Here is a 24,920-nt window from a genome sequence, read left to right as displayed (position 1 = left end):
CTTGTTGAACAATTTGAAAGGGGACTTAGTCACCGATCCATCAACTGTTTAAGATCTGCTATTTCTGCTGGTCATACCCTTGTCAACGGCAAGACTATTGGTAAAAATATCAGCATCTGTAGAATCATGAAAAGTATACGTCTAAAGAGGCCTCCTAAACCCAGATATAAAACGCTTTGGGATGTTAATTTGATTTTTAATATCTTTAATAATTGGCCCCCCAATTCTCTCCTTAACAGGAAGAATCTTTGTATTAAACTAGCTACACTCTTATGCCTTGTTTCTTGCAGAAGATATTCTGATATCAGAGCTATAGATATTACCAACCGTTCTTACAATATGTTTGGTGTCAAATTCGACATCCATAAAAGAACGAACTCTATGTCTGATTCTATATTTTATCCTCGCTTTGTCCTTTGTCCCAACCTCTGCGTTGTTGAATGCATGAAAGAATATGATCTTCGAATGTCTGATCTCCGTCCTCAAGGTGTTAATCAATTGCTTATTTCCTTTGTTAAACTCCACAAAGGAATTAGTTCCTCTTCTGTCGCTAGATGGATCAAGATTGCTATGAGCTTAGCTGGTATTGATTTAAATAAATTTCAAGCTCACTCCCTTAGAGGAGCTATGGCCAGTAAATCCCTTTGGTCTAGAGGTAAGTTGGACGACAACCTGAAAGCTGCTGACTGGTCTAATGCCAGTACCTTCGCACGTCACTATTGTAAACCTATTCAACACATGTCTGATGTTGTTTTAGAGAGCTACCAACATGCATAATGTAGCCTCCGGTCTTGTAATGAAATTGTGATTCTCATGTTAACATGACTAGATAATCTGGATTTTATTAAAGACTCGGAGGCTGACATTATCCCCCCCCCCCCACCTCCGGTGGCACTCCCATTGACACTGTTATCTTATACATTTCATTGTAATGCTCTTTATTCTGTGTTTTTATCAATTTGGATTTATGAATATTTGCATTTTTTTACCTTTTTTTATCCTTGGACTAATTTCCTTATCTTTTCAGATAATCCCTGATTGCGAGTTTTTACCACCTCATCTTGGTTGGATTTTAATTCAGGGATTCCTTCATCTTCTTCCTTCTTCTGTTCTACTTTTGAAGACTATTCCGAAGTTTGACGTATCAAGTTCCTAAGAACTTTTCTGTTGTTCATTTAAAAGAGGCTGATTGTTGTTGCCTCATGGCCTTTATCTGTTGCCTTTATTCTAATTGGAACATTTTATATTGTGATGTATGCGGCTGCTTGGGTCTGCATTAAAGGTACAATGCATAATGTCAGCCTCCGAGTCTTTAATGAAATCCAGATTCTCTAGTCATGTTAATCTGAGAATCGCAATTCTCATCCCTCATCTGCTTCAACCATCTTGAGGGCCTGTGGTCTGTCTGAGCACTGAAGTGAGTCCCAAACACGTTGGGCCGTAGCTTCTTCAGTGCCCAGACCACAGCAAAAGCTTCCCTTTCAGTTGCACTCCACCTCTGTTCCCTGGGAAGTAGCCTCCTACTGATGAAAGCAACAGGTTGGTCCAAGCCCTCATCATTTAATTGTGAGAGTACTGTCCTGCTAAGAATAAGGGCGGGGATGCACTGCCTTGTAGTCAGTTTAATCTTTCTCATCATGTGCTCAATAATTTCTGACAAGGGGTGCGTACCCACTACCTGTCAGGACTCCGCAGGCTATAATCAATAGTGTTAAGACAGGAATAAATCCCTGTGGGTAGCACTGTTCCAAAGGCATTAATGCCCAAAGTGTTCAAACAATTAACCAATTGTATCAAAAACATTTTGTAATAAAGGTAGACCAACAAATATTTTTTGCTGTTATCTGTGTTTACCTCACAGCATTTAGAAAAAATAATTATACATGAACTTATGATGCAAATCCTATATAAACAAACATTTAAGTGGATCTAAGCTCCAACCAGTTTTTCAAAATTTTCTACATTTTCATGAACATTATACAACATCTGTTGTGCTTTTCCAGATTTTAGCAGACATGTAGAAAATCAGCCCAATGCATTTCGGGACATGGGGGTCCTTTCGTCAGGGGCGCATCTGTAAAGAAGCAAATAAATTCAATCTATTATGATGTATGAATGGAGGAAACTGCCCCAACAACAAAATATGATCTGGTAATACCACATAGTGCTGGTGATCTGATCATGTTGATGTGCTCATGCAGCGGTGAAAAACTGTGAATAGAATCCTAAGTGCCAATGCCTCACACAAGAAAATCCATGTGCACGAAACACATATGTACAGCAGTGATTCAGTGTGAAACAATACAAATATCCAGTGACTAATATAGTGTTGTATACGCAAAAAAGGTGCCGAAGGTACTGTACAAATCATGTGGTGATTCACCTGCTGTTGAATGCAACAAAACTCCCCGTCTTAGTCAGGTCCGCAGCACACTTACGAATAAGTTGTCTCTGCGAGTCAAGATACTAGATATTAATATGTGTATCCATGCCTAAAGTTGTACAAATCACCCATTGTGTAAGTTAAAACAGCTCTTACCACGAAATATACCGCTCCTATTTATCGACCATGTGTTTAAATAAGGACTCCTGAAAAAGGAGCAAAAGTTCTCATGTAGCGTATATTACGTGCCGCCAGACAAATCTCTCCGTGGTCAAACCAACACTAACCTAATATGTCAATATGGGGTGCAAGCAGATAAGGAATCTCAAGCCGCAAACTGTGAAAACAATAACACGCGCAATTATATATTATTTCCCCGCGTGCTAGTGGCATAGTGTGTTGACCGTATCGTGGGTTTTATGCTTACCGGTAATGCTGCGACAATATCAAAACACCCGACTGGAACGCTCAAAACTGAAAAAACCGACGTAACGTGAAATCGTGAGTGAAATAGGACTGGCGGTCTTAGATGTCAAGAAAGGACTAATTAGAACCAACGGTCAAAGTGAATGCGCGATGCAATGAACAGTGAAAATGAAAAACAGGACTGCTCCAAGAAGTGCAAATGCAACGCAAAGTGATCCTAGTTTTCATAATACCCAATATAATTCTAAATCCTACACACGTATATGCCCAATAATGAAAATATATACATGTTTGTGCAATAGTGGAAATATAGTGGTGTTGAGTTGTATCGTGATGATACAGATCATCGACATGTGAACCAGATTAAATAGTAAATGAAGAACACTGATGATGGTATTTCCATGTTTGACAGTATATGTTAAAACACATAACACTGACCAGGGACAATGCATGATAAAGTTTGTGTCTCGTAAAGTGAAAAATGTCTCATGCACCAGTTACAAACATCAGGTTCCTAGAGAATTGCAATGAAGTAAACCTCACATGTACATTCATTATACTACATCCGTGAAACACATGGAATTGAATATAACATTACACTTTGATTGCATTCATGTCAAAAACATAATGAAAGACACGCTTCACAAATGCAATTTTCCAAAAAATCCAGAAAAACTATGTCTGCAACCCTTACAGAAAACAGCTGTAATCAACTCGGTCATTTAACCCTTTGGGAAATGTAGTGCCCAGGGATTCTATCCAATAAACCTCCCTCTGTAGTAATCCCTTGTGGTTGTCTACTCCATCTAGACGTTTTACTACCTCAATTATCTGACTTCGTATTTAAGAAATGCTGTGCTTAGCCTCATGCCAGTGTGTGGCTACACTAGAAGTTGTGTTTTGCGTGCGAATCGTACTTTTGTGCTCTGTCAATCTCAGCTTGAATTTACGTTCAATTTTGCCAACGTAAGTTAAGCCGCAAGGGCATTTTAAACAGTAAACTACATTTGACGTGTTACAGTCAGCTGGATGGTGTAGCTTAATCTGCTTTCCTGAGTGGGGATGAGTTGAATATTGACTAACAATCATGTTATTACAGCGAATGTAGTTTTAACAGCGGATCATACCCTTGTGTTGTACTTTCCGCGAGTATATCCAAAAGTTGGCTTGTCATGAAATAGCCCCTTAAAATCAGGTTCCGCTTCAAGTAACTTCCACCTTTTCCTTATAATTTGTTGTATTTGTTCCACCTGGAGGACCGCGCCCAGTGCCAGGACCCCTGGCCCCCGCCGATGCAAGACGATCCGACGGACCTACGACGACGACGACGCCCTCAACGCACTCAATGCCGGCCGGAACCCCGCTTGCTGCCGGGCCACCCCGAAACGCACCCACGGACCCTTCACCTGCCAATCCTGCAAGTTCTCCTGCACCCGGACCTGCACCGCACCCCCCAAGCCGAGCACAAGCAGCAACCACCTGAAGTGCATCCTACTCAACACCCGCTCCGTCCACAGACTCGCCGTGGAACTCTGGAACCTCCTCGACACAACATCACCAGACGCCTCCTTCCTCACGGAAACCTGGATGAACGCCTCCTCAGCCCCCGACATCGCCATCCCGGACGGGTACAAGATCATCAGAAGGGACCGCGTCAACCAGACTGGAGGAGGCATCGCCATCGTCCACAAGAACACCATCCGCAACACGACCGACTCCAACGACACCTTCGCAGCCGCCGAGCACCTCCACTTCCAGATACACACAGACCCAAAGACGACCCTCAGAAGCACCCTCATCTACAGACCCCCGGGACCACGCACACAATTCAGCGAAGACATCACGGACTTCATCAGCCCGCACGCCCTCCCCTCCGCCGACAACATCCTCCTAGGGGACCTCAACTTCCACCTGGAGAACAACAAGGACCGCAACACCACCGCCCTGCTGGACAACCTCGCCAACCTCGGACTCAAGCAACTGGTCAACACGCCCACCCACCTCGCCGGCTACACGCTTGATCCCGTCTTCTCATCCAGCAAGCACATCACCTTCAGCCACTCCACCGGACTCCACTGGACTGACCACAGCTGCGTCCACTTCAGCTTCAGAAGAACCACGTCCCATCACCACCCGCAACAGGCCCCTCACAGAAGCTGGAGCAAGATCACCGCCGACCAGCTCACCACCTCCCTCAGCCAGAACCCACCCGCCAGCACAACGGACCCCAACGAAGCAGCCCGCAACTTCACGCAGTGGCTGGCCGCCAGCGCCGACGACCTCGCACCACTGAAGAACCCTCCCAGCAGACCCAGAAGCAAAAAGGCCTCCTGGTTCACCGAAGAACTCAAGGACTCCAACAAGAACTGCCGCACCCTCGAGAGCCTGGCTCCGGGACCAGACCACAGACAACATGACTGCCCTCAAACACGCCACCCGCAAGCACCACCAGCTTATGCGCACCACCAAAAAGAAATCACTGAAGGAACGACTGGACAACAACGCCCACGACAGCAAGGAACTCTTCAGCATCGTCAAGGAGTTCTCCAACCCCAGCACCGGCAACAACGACATCACTCCTTCACATGACCTCTGTGACTCCCTCGCCTCGTTCTTCCACCGCAAGATCGCAGACATCCACAACAGCTTCGGCGCGCCATCCACTCACCCAACCGTCGAACCAACGCCCCCCACTGCCACCCTCCGCACCTGGACCACGGTGACCACCGAAGACACAGCCTGCACAATGAACACCATCCACTCCGGATCACCAACCGACCCCTGCCCCCACCACGTCTTCAACAAGGCCGAATCCACCATCGCACCCCAACTCCGGAACATCATCAACACCTCCTTCAACACCGCCACCTTCCCGGAGAGCTGGAAGCACGCCGAGCTCAGCGCCCTCTTGAAGAAACCAACATCGGACCCCACCGACCTCAATAACTTCCGCCCCATCTTGCTCCTCCCTTTTCCTGCTAAAGTCATCGAGAAGATCGTCAACAGACAGCTTGCCGCCTTCCTCGAGACGAACGGATCCCTCGACCCCTCGCAGTCCGGTTTCAGAGCCAACCACAGCACCGAGACCGCCCTCATCGCAGCCACCGACGACATCCGAGCCCTGCTCGACAACGGAGAAACAGCAGCACTCATCCTCCTGGACCTCTCTGCAGCGTTCGTCACTGTCTGCCACCGCACCCTAGTTCAACGCCTCAGCAACTCCGGCATCCAAGAGAAGGCACTGGAGTGGATCATCTCGTTCCTCGCCGGAAGAACACTGAGAGTCCGCCTCCCCCCGTTTCGATCGAGGCCACCGAAGTCATCTGCGGCGTACCGCAAGGATCATCACTCAGCCCCACCCTCTTCAACGTCTACATGAGACCTCTTGCAGCCATCGCACGCCAACACAACCTCAACATCATCTCCTACGCCGACGACACCCAGCTGATCCTCTCCCTCACCAGAGACCCCGACACCGCCAGAACCAGCCTACACGAAGGGATGAAAGACGTCGCCGAGTGGATGAAGAACAGCCGCCTGAAACTGAACTCAGACAAGACGGAAATCCTCATCCTGGGATCATCACCCTCCGCCTGGGACGACTCCTGGTGGCCCCCCGCCCTGGGCAACACTACCAAGCCGACAGACCACGCACGCAACCTGGGCTTCATCCTGGACTCCTCTCTCTCGATGACCAGACAAGTCAACGCCGTCTCCTCATCATGCTTGCACACCCTACGCATGCTCCGCAAGATCTTCCGATGGATCCCGACCGAAACCAGGAAGACGGTCACCCAGGCACTCGTCACCAGCCGACTGGACTACGGAAACACCCTCTACGCCGGCACCACAGCCAAGCTACAGAAAAGACTCCAGCGCATCCAGAACGCTTCCGCCCGACTCATCCTGAACATCCCCCGACGCAGCCACATCTCCGGCCACCTGAGGGACCTGCACTGGCTCCCCGTCAACAAGAGGATCACGTTCAGGCTCCTCACCCACGCACACAAGTCTCTCCACGACCTGGGCCCCAAGTACCTCAACGACCGCCTGACCTTCTACACGCCCACCCGCCAGCTACGATCCACTAGCCTCGCCCTCACCACCGTACCACGCATCCGAAGAGCCACCGCCGGAGGAAGATCCTTATCCTACCTGGCGGCCAAGACATGGAACTCCCTCCCCATCCACCTTCAGCTGACCCAAGACCATCTCGCCTTCAGGAGACAATTCAAGACCTGGCTGTTCTAGCAGTAGCTGCCCCCTTCCCCCAAGCGCCTTGAGACCCTCCCGAGTGAGTAGTGCGCTATACAAATGCTATGATTGATTGATTGATTGATTGGAGCTTGTGGAATATTTCGATACCTATGTCGGGGTTTTGGATTTAGTTGATTTGGGTTTTATCAATAATGACGATCGATCTTTGTCCGCCATTCTGTCCAAATTCTTTTGCCCGATTTCTTCTGGGTAACCCCTTTCGATGAACCTTTGTTTAAATTCTAATGATTTAGCTGTCGCGGTTATTGGATCTGAGCAAATTCTTTTGATTCTGATGAATTGAGAATAGGGCAAATTGTGTATTAAACTTCGTGGATGAAAGCTGGTAACGTATAGTGAACTGTTTCTGTCCGTAGGTTTGATGTAAACTTCAGTTTGAAAACCCCTCTTATCCATGTCTCTTTTTATTAGAACATCCAAGTAGTTGATTTGTGTATGACTGATTGTGTTAGTAAACTTGATTCTGGGGTCTCGAGTGTTAAGCTGGTCAATGAGTTTTTGTAGTTGTTGTGATTCTGTCCACAGTAAGAAGATATTGTCTATGTACCATGTATACTGCGCGATACCTGTGGTCCATTCTGGGTTGTGAAGTATATGGTAATTTTCAAATTTAGCCATAATGATATTGGCGTATGCCAGTGCTCCCGAAAATCCCATCGATGTACCTGTGCACTGAAGTGAGTCCCAAACAAGTAGGGCCTTAGATTCTTCAGTGCCCAGACCACAGCAAAAGCTTCCCTTTCAGTTGCACTCCACCTCTGTTCCCTGGGAAGTAGCCTCCTACTGATGAAAGCTACAGGTTGGTCCAAGTCCCCGTCATTTAATTGTTAGAGTACTGTACTGCTCCCACATCATGTTCTGAAGCATCTGTCTGCACAATAAATTCTTTGGAGAAGTCCGGTCCCTTGAGCACGGGTGCGTGCACATGACAGATTTCAAGGCATCAAAAGCAGTCTGGCAGGCATCAGTCCAGATCACCTTCCTGGGCTGCTTCCTTGAAGTAAGCTCTGTCAAGGGGGCAACAATGGTGCCATACCCTTTGGCAAACCGTCTGTAGTACCTGGTGAGGCCTAGGAAGGCTCTCACCTCTGTCTGGGTCGTGGGGGCTCCCTTGCCAGAATGGTGTCAATGTTTGCTTGAGGGGTGCCACCTGGATGCTCCCTACCTAGAGTCCCAAGTACACTACAAACCCCTGCCCTATCTGGAACTTACTAGCCTCGATAGTGAGGCCTGCCCTTTTCCAGAGCTGTTAACACTTCACAGAGGTGATGCAAATGTTCTTCCTAACTTGAGCTGAATACAAAAATGTCATCCATGTAAGCGGTGCTGAATCCTCCAGCCCAGACAGTACCTGGTTGACCAGTCTCTGGAAGGTGGCAGGGGCGTCCTTCAACCCATAGGGCATAACCTGGAACTGGTAGTGCCACTCTGGTGTTGAAAACGCTGACCTCTCTTTGTCCCCATCGGTTAAGGCATTCTGCCAGTACCCAGACATTAGATCAAATGTACTGAGGTACTGGGCAGCTCCTAACCGATCAACGAGCTCATCAGCTCGGGGGATGGGGTGCACGTCAGTCTTGGTGACTGCATTGAGCCCAAGGTAGTCCACACAGATCGAAGTTCTGCAGTGGCACCGGGTTCAGCAGCCTTTAGCACTAAGACCACTGGGCTAACCCAGGGTCTGCTTGAGGACTCTATCACCCCGAACGCCAACATCTTAGAGACTTCTTCCTTGATGCTGGCCCTGACTTTGTCAGCTACCCTGTAAAATTACTGCTTCACAGGTAGACTGTCTTCAGTGTCCACATCATGGACGCACCAATTGGTGACTCCTGGTGTCAGGGAGAACAGGGAAGGTGAACTGTCCCAGCACCCGGCGACAGTCCCTTTGCTGCTCTGGGGTCAGGGTGGGAGAGCAGTTCACTCCATCCACTGACCCATGTTCCTTGGCTGACAGGAGGTCAGGAAGAGGCTCACTCTCCACTTCCATTCCATCATATGTAGCCAGGAGCATTGTCACTTCAGGCCTCTCAAAGTGCGACTTGAGGTGGTCAAGTCGCAGGACGCTTTAGACTTGGGGGTGGGATTCCTTACCCTGGGAACTGTTTTGAGGCCCTTTGAGAACTCCTTTTGGTTACCTTTGTCCCCCCCACTCTTCTGCTGGGGACACTCCCCACCCATGGCGGGTTACCCACAATCTCCTTTTGGACCCTGGTGCTAGTCCAGCCGTCTGCCTCCTTAGCAAGCTCCCTGGGGTCAGTTAGCTTACTATCCAATAGATCTGGCGCAGCTCTGGAACACACAGACTACTCAAGTGCTCTCAACCAATTAAGTTCTACAACCCCTGGTAATCTGTTATCTTGCTGCCCTTTACCCAACCTTCCAGTGCACGGTTATACATGTTAACAAATTCAACCCAATTATGAGAATCAAGCTTCTTAAAGTTCCTGAACTTCTCTCTGTACTGCTCTAGTGTGTGCCCATACCTGAGGCCTAAATCCGTCTTCATATGGGGATAGGTCGGGTTACCCGACTGCTCCAAAGGTGGTAGGGTGTCCCTCCAAGAGGCCTCAGTGTTTCCACAGGCCTGCCCCCCAATTCTTCTCCGGAACTTCATTCATTCTCAAGGCTATCTCATACGCCGTAAACCATGCATAAATATCTTCACCCCTCTGGTAATTCTGCACTAGGTCCTTGGGTATGTAAAACGTACCCCCTTGCACTGGTTGTACGCTGTCACCATTTGAACTGGACTCCACTTGCTTGGCCTTAATGTCCAGTACCCTCATGCTCAACTCCTGAGCCAAAATCAATTTAGTTTCCTCCAAAGCGAGAGCGTTCTTTCTCTCCCCTGCCATCTTGGCAGCCTTTTGGTTCTCCAGTTCCAATTGCTTCATCTTTAAGCTTAAGAGCTGAACTTCATGATTTATGACCCTTTGGTTTTCCTCCAGCTCCTCTGGGGAAAAGCTCCTAGCGGAATGGTTGCTGCCAGCCCTGAAGGCTGCTCTTGACACAGACAAATCCTGTGACCTGAAACCATCCTTTTGTGCATCCTCATCCACCTCTGCACCCTCTGTCTCCCCAGCCTCTTCGGCCCCCACCAGGCCCTTAAGGCCTTCTGTAGCTCCTCCTTCCTGGAGCTACTCTTCGTGGGGCATCCAAAATATTTGCAAAATTCCTTGAGCTTATCTACTCTAGGTATGCAAAACCTTAATATCAAACTCCAGTTCTGCCATCTCACTTGCTAGTTTACCCTTCTGAGACATGATCCGTGGATACTTGAAGGGTCACTCAAAAAAGGAACCAAAAACAAAACACAGTATGTGGTTGCATAGTGGTTTGCACTAAACTAGTGGTGTACACTAATAACTGTGGGTCAAGTACAAATACAGGTTCAAATCCTCACTACTGACCACCAATGTTAGAAATGGGGGGGTCTCTTGTTGGCAGAGGTAGGTATGTTCAAACAGGGACCCTTGCTTCTAGTCTGGGTAAGGGGGAAACACTTCAGATAACCCCTGCTCACCCCCTTGGTAGCTTGGCACGAGCAGACAAGATTATCCCAAAGGCAATGAGTCATGTTTTTGTGCCAACACTCACAGTAACACAGTAAAAACACCACAAACGGACACCACACCAGTTTAGAAAAATAAAGTATCTTTATCTAAACTACACAAGACCAAAACGACAAAAATCCAACATACACAGTTAAAAATATGACTTTAAAAAAGTTTCAGGAACTTGTGCCATAGAAAACTATGGATGCTTGACTTTTCACGAAAGTACCTGAAGATGCGTGAAAATTTCCCAAGCCAAACAGCCGCAAATTCGGAAAATAAAGGGTTGCAACACTCCTGAGACCTTGGAAAGGTGCTGCGACAGTTCTGCGGCCTGCTAAAGATGCGTTGCGTTGGTTCCGGCCTGTATGGGGAGTAATGCGTTGATTGTTCGTGTTGGTTCCGGTTCGCAGGCGATGCGTTGGGAAAACGGGCGGCAGAGGTACGATGCATGGAAATCTGGGTTGCGTCGGCGATCGTTGTGGCGGTATCGAGCGGCACTGCATTGGGCCTCTTCAGCCGCGATCCCTCAATGCGTCCATTCTTGCAGCGGCGTTAGGCGCTGTGATGGTTTTCGCAGTATCAAGGTGATGCATGGAAATCCTTCCCGCGCCGTGGAGATGCGTTGAGAAAAGTGCTGCAAGAAGTGGGATTCGTCGATTTTAGCAGTTCTTCGCGTTTCTTCTTTCTTCCAGCTCCCAAACAGCAGCATTACCCGCCAAGGGTCCAAAACTAGCCCAGGCACCTCTAGGCAGGTCGGAACTCACAACAGCAGAGTTCAGGGGAGCTGGGGTGAAGCCTTTGTGTCCCTGAGACTTCAGAACAGGAGGCCAGCACACACAGGCCCTTGGAGATCTTCTTCAAGCAGGGGGCACAGCACACAGCAATGTCCTTCTCCTTTCCTTGGCAGAAACCGCACCTGTAGGCCAACCCAAGACACACAGCAAGGGCAGTACCTCTCCTCAGTTTCTCCAGTTCTTCTCCTTGGCAAAGGGCCCGCTTGAATACCAGGAATGATCTAAAGTTCTGGGGTTTGGGCCCCAATATTTATACTACAAAATCCTTTGTTCTCTGGTGGCAGAGAAGATGTGTACCCAGCCCAAACCAGTTCTGTTTTCTCTGGTGCAGCTTCCTGTCAGGAGATGGAGACAGCATTGTGGAAGGAAGACCAGGCCCATTCAGGTGAAAGGAAATCTTCTCCTCTACTCTAAATGCAGCCCAGGTCTGTTCAGCCAAGCCCTGACTCATCAGGCTCTCTGGAGCCACGGGTCCTCCCCAACGCACTGGATGGTTGAACAAGAAAATACCTACTTTCTAAAAGTGGTATTTTCAAACACAGAATGTAAATATTACCCTTACTAAAAGATGCATCTTAACATTCTAACATTCTAACATTCTAAGCTCAGGCATACTAAACAATATTTTCCTACCTGTTTCCTAGGGGCAGTTATGTTTATAAGAAATTATAAACAAACTCCCCATTCTGTCCTATGAAAACAGGTAGCCTTGCAACAGTGAAAAACTAAATTGGCGGTAATTCACTCTCGGGACACGTTACACACATATACACACATATACATGTCCTACCTTTCACATACACTTCACCCTGCCCAGGGGAGGTACCTCGGGCCTACCATAGGGGTGTCCTATGTGTAAGAAAAGGGAAGGTTAGTGCCTGGCAAGTGAGGGCACTTGCAAGTCAACATGGCACACAGGCACCGCGGTGGCAGTCCTGAGACATCTTTTCAGGGCTACTCATATGGGTGGCAAAATCAGTGCTGCAGGCCCACTAGTAGTATTTGATTTTCTAGCCCTGGCACACTTAGTGCACTTTACCAGGGACCTACCAGTAAATCAAATTTGCCAATACGGGAGAACCAGTCACATTCACAATTTACACAGGGAGCACTTGCACTTTGACACTGATCAGCAGTGGCAAAGTGCCCAAAGCATCTAAGCCAGCAAAAACGAAATCCAGCACAGCATCAAAAACACAGGAGGTAGAATCAAAAAGTCTGGGAAAACCATGACAAGGAAGCCAGGTCTAACACCAGTAATATCACTTCTTGTCCATATGGATGATGGGAAAGTCAGTGATGAAACTTCCTGTGCGATCGGTGATGGAAACCCTTCCTGGGGTGTGTCCAGGCCCTTTCCTTGTGATCCCTATCTGAATTAAAGAGCACCCCTTGAAGTGTATAAGGAGAGTCTCTCTCTCCTCTCCTCTCCTATCCTACCTGCCCTTTACCCTGCAATATGTCACACTCAGCTCACAGGAATGCAGCAATACACAAATCTGTATAGGGGGATTCCTCTACCTCTGCATGTCTTCGCCTGGCCTTCCCAATATGGAACCCAGGGTCCTCCCATATAATGTGCCATTTAAGGCACACCTGAACTCAGTGTATGCACACAGCCCAGACACTGTCCAGTACTGTTACCTCTATGTATTGTGCCACCCCAGGTATACATAGATTCAGCACACACATTCACTCTGCATGCACTGTTTAGTCCTGTAGCCTTTGTGTAATGTGGCACTTGCAGGCACACATTCAGCCAGCACACACATTCACATTGCATGCACTGCACTGCACTGCACTACACTACACTCTTCTTGTATTGTACATAGCACATGTACATATACACCCTGTACAGGCAGTCAAGATGCACTCACTGCACTGCACTGCACTACATATCTCATTTAAGGTACTTCTCACAGAAATGCATACACCAGGTACATGCACTCACCATGCAGGCACTGCACAGAACTGCTTAATCCCTGTACTGTACCATTCTCAGGCACACATACAACCAGTGCAGTCACCTCCCCTGCATTGCGCAGAACTTCACATCAACTGATGTATTATTTATTTATTTATTTATTTATTTATGCAATTTTTAAAGCGCTGCAAATACCCATGGGTGTCTCGGCGCTATGAGCTGGTCTAGTGTCAGTATCTTAGAGATCCAGTGCAGTATTTTTGTGTTTGCTGATGCTGATTAAGTCATTGAGAAAACAACCATGTCTTTAGTTGCTTTCTAAAAATGATCAATGTAGGACTAGATTTTATGTTAAGAGGAAGAGAGTTCCATAGTTTTGCAGCTGCAATAGTAAAGCGTCTGTCTCCCCAGTTAACTTTCCTAGTTCTGGGGATTTGAATCAGGTGAGCAGTGTTAGAACGTAACGTTCTAGGGGCTGGTAGAGGCTTGAGGGAGTTTCTAAGAAATTTGGGTCCTATGTTATTTACTGCCTTATACACAATGCATAAGGACTCGAACTTAGTACGACTCCTAACCGGAAGCCAGTGCAGTTGAGCCCGGTAATTGGAAACAGAGGTAAATTTTGGAATGCCCAGTAGAACTCTAGCTGAGGCGTTCTGAATCATTTGAAGTTTGGAAATAACCTTCTCTTGCGCATTGAGGAAAAGGGCATTACAATAGTCAGTGCGAGAAAACACCAATGTTGAAATTAGGGTTTTGCCTATAGTGGTGGAAAGGTATGGCAGAAGTTTCTTAATTTTACGCAAAATGTTAAATGATGATGAAACTACAGAGTTCACATGGTGATGAAAAAGGAGTTTATCATCAAATATTACTCCTAAATTTCTGACTTTGCTGACCGGTTCAGGTGGAGTACCCATTTCCTCCGGCCACCACAAGGGAGACCAAACAGGCTGAACCTTACCGAACAACATCACCTCGGTCTTTGAAGAGTTCAGTTTAAGACAATTAGATGCCATCCAACTGCTGATGGCCCGCATGCCATCCTTAAAATTTGCCGCTATGGTGGAACCGTTTTTATGTATGGATAGTACCAACTGGGTGTCGTCAGCATATGTAGTTAGGTTGATGTTATATGCTTTTATTACCCTCGCTAAGTCCGAAACATAGATATTAAAGAGGGTCGGACTTAGCGAGGAACCTTGTGGGACACCGCAGGGGAGAATGAACGTCGGAGAGGTGAATGAGCCCAGCTTAACTGCCTGTTTGCGATCGGCCAAGAAGGATGCAATGAGATCCCTGGCCTTGTGTTTGATACCGATGGCCTCGACACGGCCGATCAGAGTAGAGTGATCGACCGTGTCGAAAGCCGCCGATAAGTCCAGCAGAATCAAAACAGCCTGTCCATCGTTGTCCATTATTGTTCTTATTTCGTCAGCGGCCTTGATCAGAGCAGTTTCTGTCCCATGACCTTGTCGGAAACCGAACTGTGTGTCATCTAATAGGTCATTAATTTGAATGTAGTCAGACAGTTGTTCGTTCATGACAGATTCAAAAATCTTATCTGGAAATGGCAGTGATGCAATAGGACGGTAGCTGGAGGAAATAGATGGATCAAGCGATGGTTTTTTTAGAAGCGGTTTAATTATGGTGTTTTTCCAGATGTTGGGATATAACCCAGTTGAAAACATGATGTTACAAATGTTTGTCAGAGGTAAAGTAATGGTGACTGGGACCGTGTGTAGTATGGAGGGGTGGCAAGGGTCCATAGGGGAGCCCGATTTGATTTCCGAGATAAGCTTATGAATGCGTTGTGGAAGTACCTTGGTGAATTCTGTAAAGGTTAATGAGTTCAGATTTGTTTGCGTGTTCGTGGATGAAATGCCATTGGGGTTAAGGGTGAAGTCCTTAAATATGGATGTGACCTTATCAGAGAAAAACTCAGCTAATGTGTTGCATAGAGTTTGTGAGGATTCAATGGGTGGTTTTGTAGGTTCTGCGAGATGGTTAACTACTTCAAACAGTTTTTTCGTGCTGCATTTCGCCTCGTTTATTTGGGTGGTATAATAGATTTTTTTCCTATGACTATTTTCTTCTTATAGTCAAGGAGTGCAGCTTTATATGTTGTTTTATCTGCTGGGTTATAGAATTTGCGCCAGTGACGTTCTAGGTTACGACAGTATTGACGTTGTAACCTAAGTTGTTCGGTGAACCAAGGGGCCGATGGAGATTTTCTGTTACGTTTGGATGTTCTGGGGGGAGCCAGTGTATGAAAAGCCCCTTCCAGAATGGAAGTATATGTAGTGGCAGCAATGTTTGGGTCCATTTCCCTATCTATATCCGTGAAAGCATCAGTGAGAATCTGATCTAGATGAATATAATCTATGTTTCTCCAGTCTCTGGTAGTTTGATAAGGATTGTATGATGTATCTTTACATACCGTTATTTTGATCTTAATGTCAAATAAGATAGCGGAATGGTCAGACCATGTAAGGGGTAGTATTTTGTTCACAATGATATGAGGGTTGTTAGTAAAAATACCCTCAAGCGTGTGTCCAGCCTCGTGTGTTGGAGCCATTATCAGTTGTCCAAGTTCTACCGCAGACAGATCCGTAATAAGCTGAGCCGTGTCTTTATCCGTCAATGATTCTAAATGAAAGTTGAAATCACCTAATATGGTAAAATGTTTGTGCTCAGCAACTAGTTCACTCAATTGATGAATTTGAGACAGAAATACGTTGCGAGAGCCTGGAGGTCGATATAAGAGAGTACCTGTAAATGTTTGATTGGTGGTGAGCGTGACAGTGAAGGCCAAGGCCTCACAACTCGCATGTTTTAGGTCGATAGCTTTAACTCGCAAGCTGTTGCGATATATTATAGCGATACCTCCACCTTTTTTTTTTTTTTTTGCTGTACGATCCTGCCTATGGACACAGTAGTCTTCTGGCATGGCCGCTTTAAAGTCTGGTCCTGATGCGTCGTCTCCCCACGTTTCTGTCAGAAACAGGAGGTCGATAGCATGACTGTGAAGCAGCTCTAATATATCGATTTTATGGCATGGAAGCGAACGCACATTCACGAGTGCTGCCTGTATTAGTTTGTGAGGAGTCGGTATGTCCTGAGTGGCATTTTTGCATAAAGTACAAGTAAACGGACCTCCGATAGGATCAGCGTATATGCACGCCGGTGGGGCATGTGCCTTATGTAAGGTGTTGTTTAAGGAATATAAATCATGAAATGAATAAACCAACCTTGAAAAAGGTGCAGGGGGGGTGGCCCTGGGCTCGGTCAAGGCTCGGACGGGCGCAGACGAGCTTGGCTTAGGCGCGGCTTCGGCGCGCGCCCGGCGCGCCCGCTGCGCCAGCCCGCTGCACAGTCTGGCCATGACACACATGTTATAGGGTGAGGAGGGTGGGAGTCCGGCGCGACTAGAGCGCTGACCCCGCTACTCCCAAGATGACGCCCACCGCCGCCAGACGCCTGAAATGGTCTAAATCGGTGGTAGCAAGGAAAGAGAGCGTGTGTAGGGTGTTAGAATGCCTCAATTAAATTCCCACTTAGTTCTAAAATGAAAAGCCCCCAAAGTACGATTTTTAAAACGTTCTGCGCTAAATTTCCTGGCGAGATTAAAAAGGTTCTAAAATACTGATTCTGTGTCCTAATATACTGGTGACAAGCGATGAGCTCGCAGCCCCTGCAGCAATCACTGGGGAGAGCTTCTAAGGCAGTGCGGCCACCAAAGTACCTTCTTTAAATATCCTGGGAGGGCGGGAGTCCGGCGCGACTAGAGCGCTGACCCCGCTACTCCCAAGATGACGGCCACCGCCGCCAGACGCCTGAAATGGTCTAAATCGGTGGTAGCAAGGAAAGAGAGCGTGTGTAGGGTGTTAGAATGCCTCAATTAAATTCCCACTTAGTTCTAAAATGAAAAGCCCCCAAAGTACGATTTTTAAAACGTTCTGTGCTAAATTTCCTGGCGAGATTAAAAAGGGGCCAAGGGTGAGTTAATCACACAGCAGCGGAACTTTAAAAAGGCGAGTGAGCCTGTAGACCTAATGCTAGTAATACAGTTAAACGAGCATTGGCAAAGGCAATAGATTTTGCCTGTGCAAGATCTATTGGCTTTCTCATTGTTTTTTAGACGTGTTATATAGCAGTGCGGGCCACTGTCAAACATGGCTTCAAGTAAAACAGTGAAATTATGTAGTACTAAGGTCAGAGATGCCGACCTTGCTACTGGGGAATTGGTTTTAGTCTCTCGGCGTCTGCTCAACATCCTGTGTTTCTGGGCAAAACATTTAATCTCCCAATAAAATAATAAAAACAATAATTCAGTGTCCCTGTCTAATGTAAGTGGTGCTCATGTAAGGCACTCCAGCGCCTTGGGGTTGAGTTTGCGTTACATGAAAGCGCCAAAAAATAATTAAATAAAAAGCCCTGAATGGAGGTTAAAAGGACTTAAGGAAGGAGTGTAGGGATATGAAGGAGAAGCTTGTTGGACACAAGGGAGGTCACAGAAGACCGTGAAACAAAAAAAACGAACATTGTGTTTTGACAAGTTTTTAAGAAATGCATTTGTTTACATATAAGTGCATTCGTTCTAGTGGTATGTGTCTATGGATATAAGGGAGATAGCCTGAAAACACAAGTACTCCTATGGAGTGCTTGAAAAGAAAGAAAAAAAAATAGCTTTGCAAACCGGGAGCAGTGTAAGGAGACATGTACTTGGTCCATGCGCTATGGGAAGGCCAAACACAAGAAAGAGGGCATGACGCCCGCATGCCATGACGAATAGTATCAAAGAAAATTAGAGCGGCTCTGAAGTTTATCAATGTTAGGAGATGGGCAGTGTTAGAAATGGGGGGGTCTATAGTTGGCAGTGGTATGCGCCCTGTCCAAGTAGGTACCCTTCCTTCTAGTCAGGGTAAAGGATTTACACACCCAGATAACCCCTGCTCACTCCCTTGGTCTATTGCCACGAGTAGTCAGGCTTATCTCAGAGACAATGTGTAAAGCATTTGTGCATCACACACAGTGAAAACACTACAAATACTTCTACCCCTTTTAGCCTTTGAAGTCTTTGTAGTTTACAAGTTCCTGTCTAGCCTGGACTTGGCTCCAAACACACTCCAGGGTTTGGAGACAGCATTGCGAGAAGACAGGCACAGCCCTATTCAACTGCAGGTGACAGCACCTCCTACCTCCAGGAAGACTCATCAGCCCGGTGATGGGTCATCAGGATATGCAAGGCACTCTTTGTGTGACTCTCTAGAGTGAATTCATAAACAGGCCCCTGTCAGTGTAAACCAGATGTTCATTCCACAGGTGGGAAGAGGCATAGGGTGGTTAAAAAAAATGCCCCCTTTTTAAAAGTGGTGGTGTTTTTAAATTCTGAGCTCAGGGAGCCCACACTCCAAATCTCTAGCTGTTTGCAATTGAAAGTTACACTTGTAAAATGTTACAAGGCAGCTTCAATGATACCCTATGGGAGAGCTAGTCATTGCAATAGTAAAAAAGGAAATCTGCAGAATGTCACTATCGGGACATAAAAATACATCAGTAGATGTCCAACCTTTCACATACACTGCACCTTGTCCATGATGGGTACCTTTTGCCTACCTCAGCGGTGCCTTACAAGTAGTAAAAGGAAGGGTTAGGGTCTGGCAAGTGGGTGCACTTGCCAGGTCGACATGGCAGTTTAAAACTGCACCTATAGACAGTGCAATGGCAGACCTGAGACATGTTTACAGGGCTACTCATGTGGGTGGCACAACCAGTGCTGCAGACCCACTAGAAGTATTTGATTTACGGGTCCTGGGCACACATAGCGCACTTTATTAGGCACTTACCAGTAAATCGACTATACCAATCATGGATAATCTATCACCAATACAATCTAGACAGAGAGCATATGCACTTTAGCACAGATCAAAGCAATATAACTGTCCAATGATCAAGTCCAGCAGCACAGGCACCTTTGAGCAGACAAATTAAAGCAATTCACCCCTTGAACTGCTAAATCCTATAGTACACACCACTACATAATATGTAAACTACTAAGATCCATGGTAGAATTGGTCACATCACATTTATTCATAAAACCAATATGAACTATTAATAAACACTGCACTGAACAATCATAATCAAAGGTGTATATATCGGCTTAGCAAAGATAAAAGACTGATGTGGACTTGTTGGGATTCAAACATGTTACCCGTCTGCAGCTGACGCTTGTTGCCAGCAACCACCTTTAGAAAGGGAATCCTCCAAAATTCTTGCACGCTTTGCTCCCTATTCAAGAGAAGTTGTAGCTTAGCAGCAAGTGCTGCCAAACCAGGTTCAAATACCGGCCTCTGCTCAATACCCTGTCATTCTGGGAGAACCACTTAAACTTCCAGTGCCTAAAAAAAAGTGTAATGCATCATGTAATTCACCGTATAGTCCTTGGCCAAAATGTGTGCTATATAGAACTGAAATAATAAACGTAATAATTGTGCCTTCACATCACAGCAGCACTATACAGCACAGTTCTCTGAAAAATGTAAAACGTGTTCAACTGACATGCAACCATCCCTCTGTTTTAACCGAGGGATTTTGAGGACATCAGTGAACTACTTTATAAGAATGAATATCTCCAATACTAACTGATTTGGCCAGCAGACTTCCTCTCAAAACAAACATTGTTGTTAGTGAAAAGGCCATGTCCCTGTCTGAGAACAGCAGGTGCAATGTTTGACGATGGAGCATGTGCACCTTTAACAAAGTTTGCAACACTTCTTAATCTTAGAGAACCTACACTTCACAGCCTGACTAAAATACCTTTATTAGGCAAACGTGAGAGCTTCCCTGCTTCCTCCCCCCTGGAGAGTCCAGCACAATTGGGCCCAGCCATGTTACCATGGAGATGTGCTGTTGATGTCATCTCATCACATCACACGTCTCATCACTAGTTGCTGTGTCAATCTGAAAGGAGTAATGTAAAGCTCCCTGCAATGCATAAAATAACCTAACAAGAATTACAGCCACTTCATTTACACATTTTGCATTTTCATTGTGGGAGTGCCTTTTGATCTTTCAGAATTAGTGACCTTATCTCTGGTGGCCCGCAAGTACTCAGCTCTGAGATTGCCTTGCCATTCCGTTTAGATCCAAAACACTTCGCTGACAAGGTTGGTTAAACAGCGGCAGCCGGCACAGGTAAGCGAGATGGGGCGGGACAAGGGGCGGGATGGGTGGGGGGAGTGGACAGATGATGGAATAGGTATAATAAATAAATAAATAAATAACTACTCCATCATCTGTCGGAATTCCCCCTATGCCACGCCCTGCCTCGCTCACCGTGCTTACCTGTGCCGGCCGCTACTGTGGTTAACCCCTTCCACGCTGATGACGAGCTGGGCTCGTCATGAGGTAGCCTCTTCGCACGCTGATGACGAGCCCAGCTCGTCACGTAAAGTGCGCTTTTAAAAATCTCAGCGTACGAACGGAATTCCGCCCGCACGCATGCGGTTAAATCTGAATTAATACAATGGAAGCCTGTTTTATTATCATTGCTCTGCTTGTATATCTCTAAAGCATAGCGTCCTAAAAGCTGGGGTCCAGGAGCAGCAGTAATCAGCAATGGAGCACAAGAGGGTGAATGCGGGAGGGATGGCCTCGTCATGACACATGATGTTACTGATGTCCTTGCGCTTGAAGTGCTGCCTCCATCTTAAATTGGGCAAACATTCATTAGTCAAAAAATCGTAAGATAACAATTGTCTGTGAGGTTTGGCAGCACCCAAGTGGAAATTAATGTAAATAGCTGTGATCATGATTCTCTCTGGCAAAGGGTTTTCATTCTGAGAAAACAACTCCCCTGATGAACTCTAAACAAAAAGGGGAAATATGTGACTGCCTGACATAAGCAACTGAAAACATCCAGCACTTCTGTGAGGTGGGCTTAGACAAGGAAAAAAGTAGTCCCATTTACAGATGCTAAAATGAGGCAAGTGGATTACTGGGGCCATTTTCCATGGGGGTCAACAATTGATTAAAAGGTGGCACAAAGAGACAAGATTAACGATTTACAAGCAAGGAATTGTAAAGGACACTGACACTAACAAATGAAAAGCAGGGACTGGCTGTTGCCCCACAAAAGAATTGCAACATATCCTGAAGAGACAGCGGTAAGTGCTGCCTATGCTCGACCTAAATAATGCAGTCACAGAGCAACATTTAAGATGGCTCGCGCTGCTGTGGAACGCATAAAGGAAATGCCTTTTAATTGTGCATTCCAAAGGAGTGTCAGCTTTCTTATATGGTGCATGGGCTAGAGCGGCCGATCTGGAAGTTTGTCTTTTACTGTAAAGCAACTAGAGCTCATCAAAAGCACTCCAATACCTTTTGGTTGAGTTTGAATTAAATTGCAAAAATAAAAGAACAAACAGCGGGAGGGGTTTGGGAAATAAATACATGAGGGAGAGAACAATAAAGATGCACGCTACGCTCAGAGTATATATTCATCCTAAGAAAACACCCCACTATAAAAACTTACATTGCACTGCTTCAATTTCAATCATTATAACTGTGCCTCTTCTCCTCTACTTTCTGTCACATAAAATTAATAAGAGATGCATCTCCTTCTGGTAACAGGCGCTACAGCTCTCTTGTCCTGCCAGCCGCTGGTTACTACATCTGGTTGAGAAAAGCACCAAAAGCAATAGCTTCATGTGCTGTTATCCTGGGCAAGAGCCACATCCGTTCCTGTGAGCTGAGTTCCGAACTGATGCGGTGCATATGTTAAAAATCGTAAGCACAGTGCAAGTGCTGTGCATTCAAAACCTAAAGAAAGTTCAACAAAAGCAGATTACAAGGAGTACTTGGGCCATGGGACACTGATAAGAGAAACACATCGGGAACAATATGAAATAGTATGATACAAGCAATAGGAACGTAGGAAAAGTAAGTGGCAAGCACATACATTAATGAAAAGTAAGAGCGGGATGTAAGCCCCTTTTTTAGATTTATATTACATACAATAGGTTTCACAAGCACAGCGCAAGGGCTCTGCAGGCGTAAGCTAAAAAGACCTTTTCAGTCTTACTTATCACTAACTGGTATGCTATTACGACTGCACTCGTACTGTTTAAATCCTGGTGAAGGTAGTTGCCTTCAACCACTATGAGGGTGGCGCTGTGGGTGCCCCTCCCGGTTCAACAAGACCACAATCCGTGAGACAGGCCTATGTCTTGGTACACATGCATGATCTGTGTTTGCCTCTGGCAACAATTATCAGTATTAGGGAGCCAGACAACATGACAGTTGGCCACTCAGAACAGGGGTACACATCCATTACCATGCAGATAACTTTTGCATTCGAACATTCTGTAATGGCTTAGTATCTGGCATTACACAGCTTAAAAGTGTAAAAAAAAAACTGTTGGGTTTTTATCTATTATGTTCATTTGATTTATGCCACATCCCCATTTTTGCTGAGAGTAAGTCATGTATTTGGTTTGTTGCCAGAATATGAACAGCATTGTAACTCATTCTTTCTGCCGATTGTTCAAAAAGAGGTTTGGTTTTCGGTTGCCTTCCAGTCTTTCCCAGTCGTCTAGAATTTAGTGTTAGTCAAATAATTCTGCACACATGGAGCTGAAAAGGGGGAGTATGATATCGGAAATACAGGTTTACATTTTAGTGCTGTAACATAATTTACACTTTGTTTTCCTTCATTCACACCCTTCTAGTGGAGCAGATAGCTACCTCTTGGCCTAGAGGACGTGACTGGTGACACGTTTCTAAAGATATTTAGCATGAATATTCGTGAGATAAATGTGCATACTTTGAACCGTGATATAAATAACTTCGGTCACTTATCCTGATAACCTGATGACTTTGCAGAGTCAAGGGACTGCGTTGGGTTTTATGTGTTTGCTATTACCACCACTTACCTGAATTTGTGATACCTTGTTGTTTCCAGATTCTTTAGCCGCTTCTATTGCAGGCCTTGCCTAGTACTGAAATGAAACTGAATTCCATGCCCACAATTATTGAAAGAACCTCTGCCTTGATCGTTTTTAATTTTCAATTGAAATCTTTCCTCAGGCTCTCACATGGGTCAGGCGTTGTGGAGAGTGGCAAGGAACCATCAGCTACAACAGGAAGGTTACATGGATACCGGATATTTTAATGCAGAGAACGATCGGAGGTTTAGTAGTAACAACGAGAGTAACCTGAACCACTGCAAACAAGTGCACAATGGAATAGATCTATACCAGCTGCTGAAAGCACGAAAATCTAAAGTAAAACAAGGATTCATCAACCTGGAGATGCTGCCCCCTGAGCTGAGCTTTTCCATCTTGTCATATCTCAATGCAACTGACCTATGCTTGGCTTCGTGTGTGTGGCAAGACCTGGCTAATGATGAACTACTCTGGCAAGGGTACGTTTCTGCCTGATAAGATGTTACTAAGAACTCACTGCTGTGTATGCACTCCGAATGCAGATTCCCTTTGAGCGCTCGGCTTGAGGTTTTTGTTTGTTTGTTGCGTAACTTGACCTCTAGCCATAGCGCATCTTTTAGTTCAAGGTTTACTACTGGCAAATTAGCTAACGCATGGTGTACTGCTCCTATTCCCAAATTGTGGTTACACTGCCATCTAGTGGCAGGAATGAAAGCTGTATATGCAAGCTGTTTAGGTTTGGCCACTGCTGGCACACCTTGTTTGCCACAATGTAAACAGACCACAACGTCCCCAGCTCAGCGAGTGACCGGAGCAACTAGAAACTGAAAGGAATCAGTCAGTCTTTTGGGTGCTGTACTGGTGATGCGAGGGTGGCAGTGTTGTAAGTAGTGTGGGTGACTGGCAGTGTTTAATTCCAACTAGCAGTCAGAGGGAATCGGTGTTTGCTCAGATGGTGCGGTTATTTGATCACATTTTAACCAGAAAGCTTGCACTGGTGCAAATGTAGCAATCGGGCTCGGCAACAGGATTTATGATCTAGGTGGGACATGAGTAGTCATGAAGATGAGTGGCTGTGGCAATATCCAAAGAATACAACAAAATGTGTCGGTTAACTGATATTTCAGATGCTGACATCAATGAGCTACATGCTTTGCGTTCCCTGTTGCGAGAAATCCCGCACCGCAGTGTTCTGGCATTGATGAGGGGGAGGAGCACTGTCTGTCAGACCTTTAAGATACAGAAAGTGTGCAGCGTGATCACGGTCTTATGCAGCAGTAGAATGTTCTCATTGGACTGGAAACCAGTATCCTAGGACCGGTTATGGGGTTTCACTCTTCATCAGCCAGGATAGCTTGATTTCAGATACGTTGCTACCGGTTCTACTTGACTTGCTCTCCTCACTTAACCAAATCCATCATGTTCCTCTCAGGCCCTCCTTTTTTTTTTGTTTTGTTAAATATATTCGGACAGCCTCTACCTTTTACATTCCACCTTGTCCGGTGCCATACACCAGTCCATTTTGTGTGTAGATAACTCAATCTCTGGTGGTAATGCCACATCATAGTGCTGTACCTCTCTTTGCTGGGAGAACCCCAGTGTCCCCTC

At 46.1% G+C, this 24,920-nt stretch overlaps 1 protein-coding gene across 1 annotated transcript in view; it reads left to right on the top strand.

Moving 5' to 3' along the window:
• FBXO8 (F-box protein 8) overlaps positions 1–24,920 on the top strand; it is a 249,186-nt gene that overhangs the window by 98,976 nt on the left and 125,290 nt on the right. Inside the window, exon 3 of the mRNA XM_078677080.1 lies at positions 23,455–23,791. Within this exon, the coding sequence (XP_078533206.1) occupies positions 23,463–23,791 (329 nt within the window). The 5' untranslated portion in view covers positions 23,455–23,462. The remainder of the gene's footprint in view (positions 1–23,454; positions 23,792–24,920) is intronic.

Source organism: Lissotriton helveticus, chromosome 2_1 (assembly GCF_964261635.1).
Source record: "Lissotriton helveticus chromosome 2_1, aLisHel1.1, whole genome shotgun sequence".
In the NCBI taxonomy this organism is placed as follows: domain Eukaryota; kingdom Metazoa; phylum Chordata; class Amphibia; order Caudata; family Salamandridae; genus Lissotriton; species Lissotriton helveticus.
This window is presented reverse-complemented; position numbering and strand designations above follow the sequence as displayed.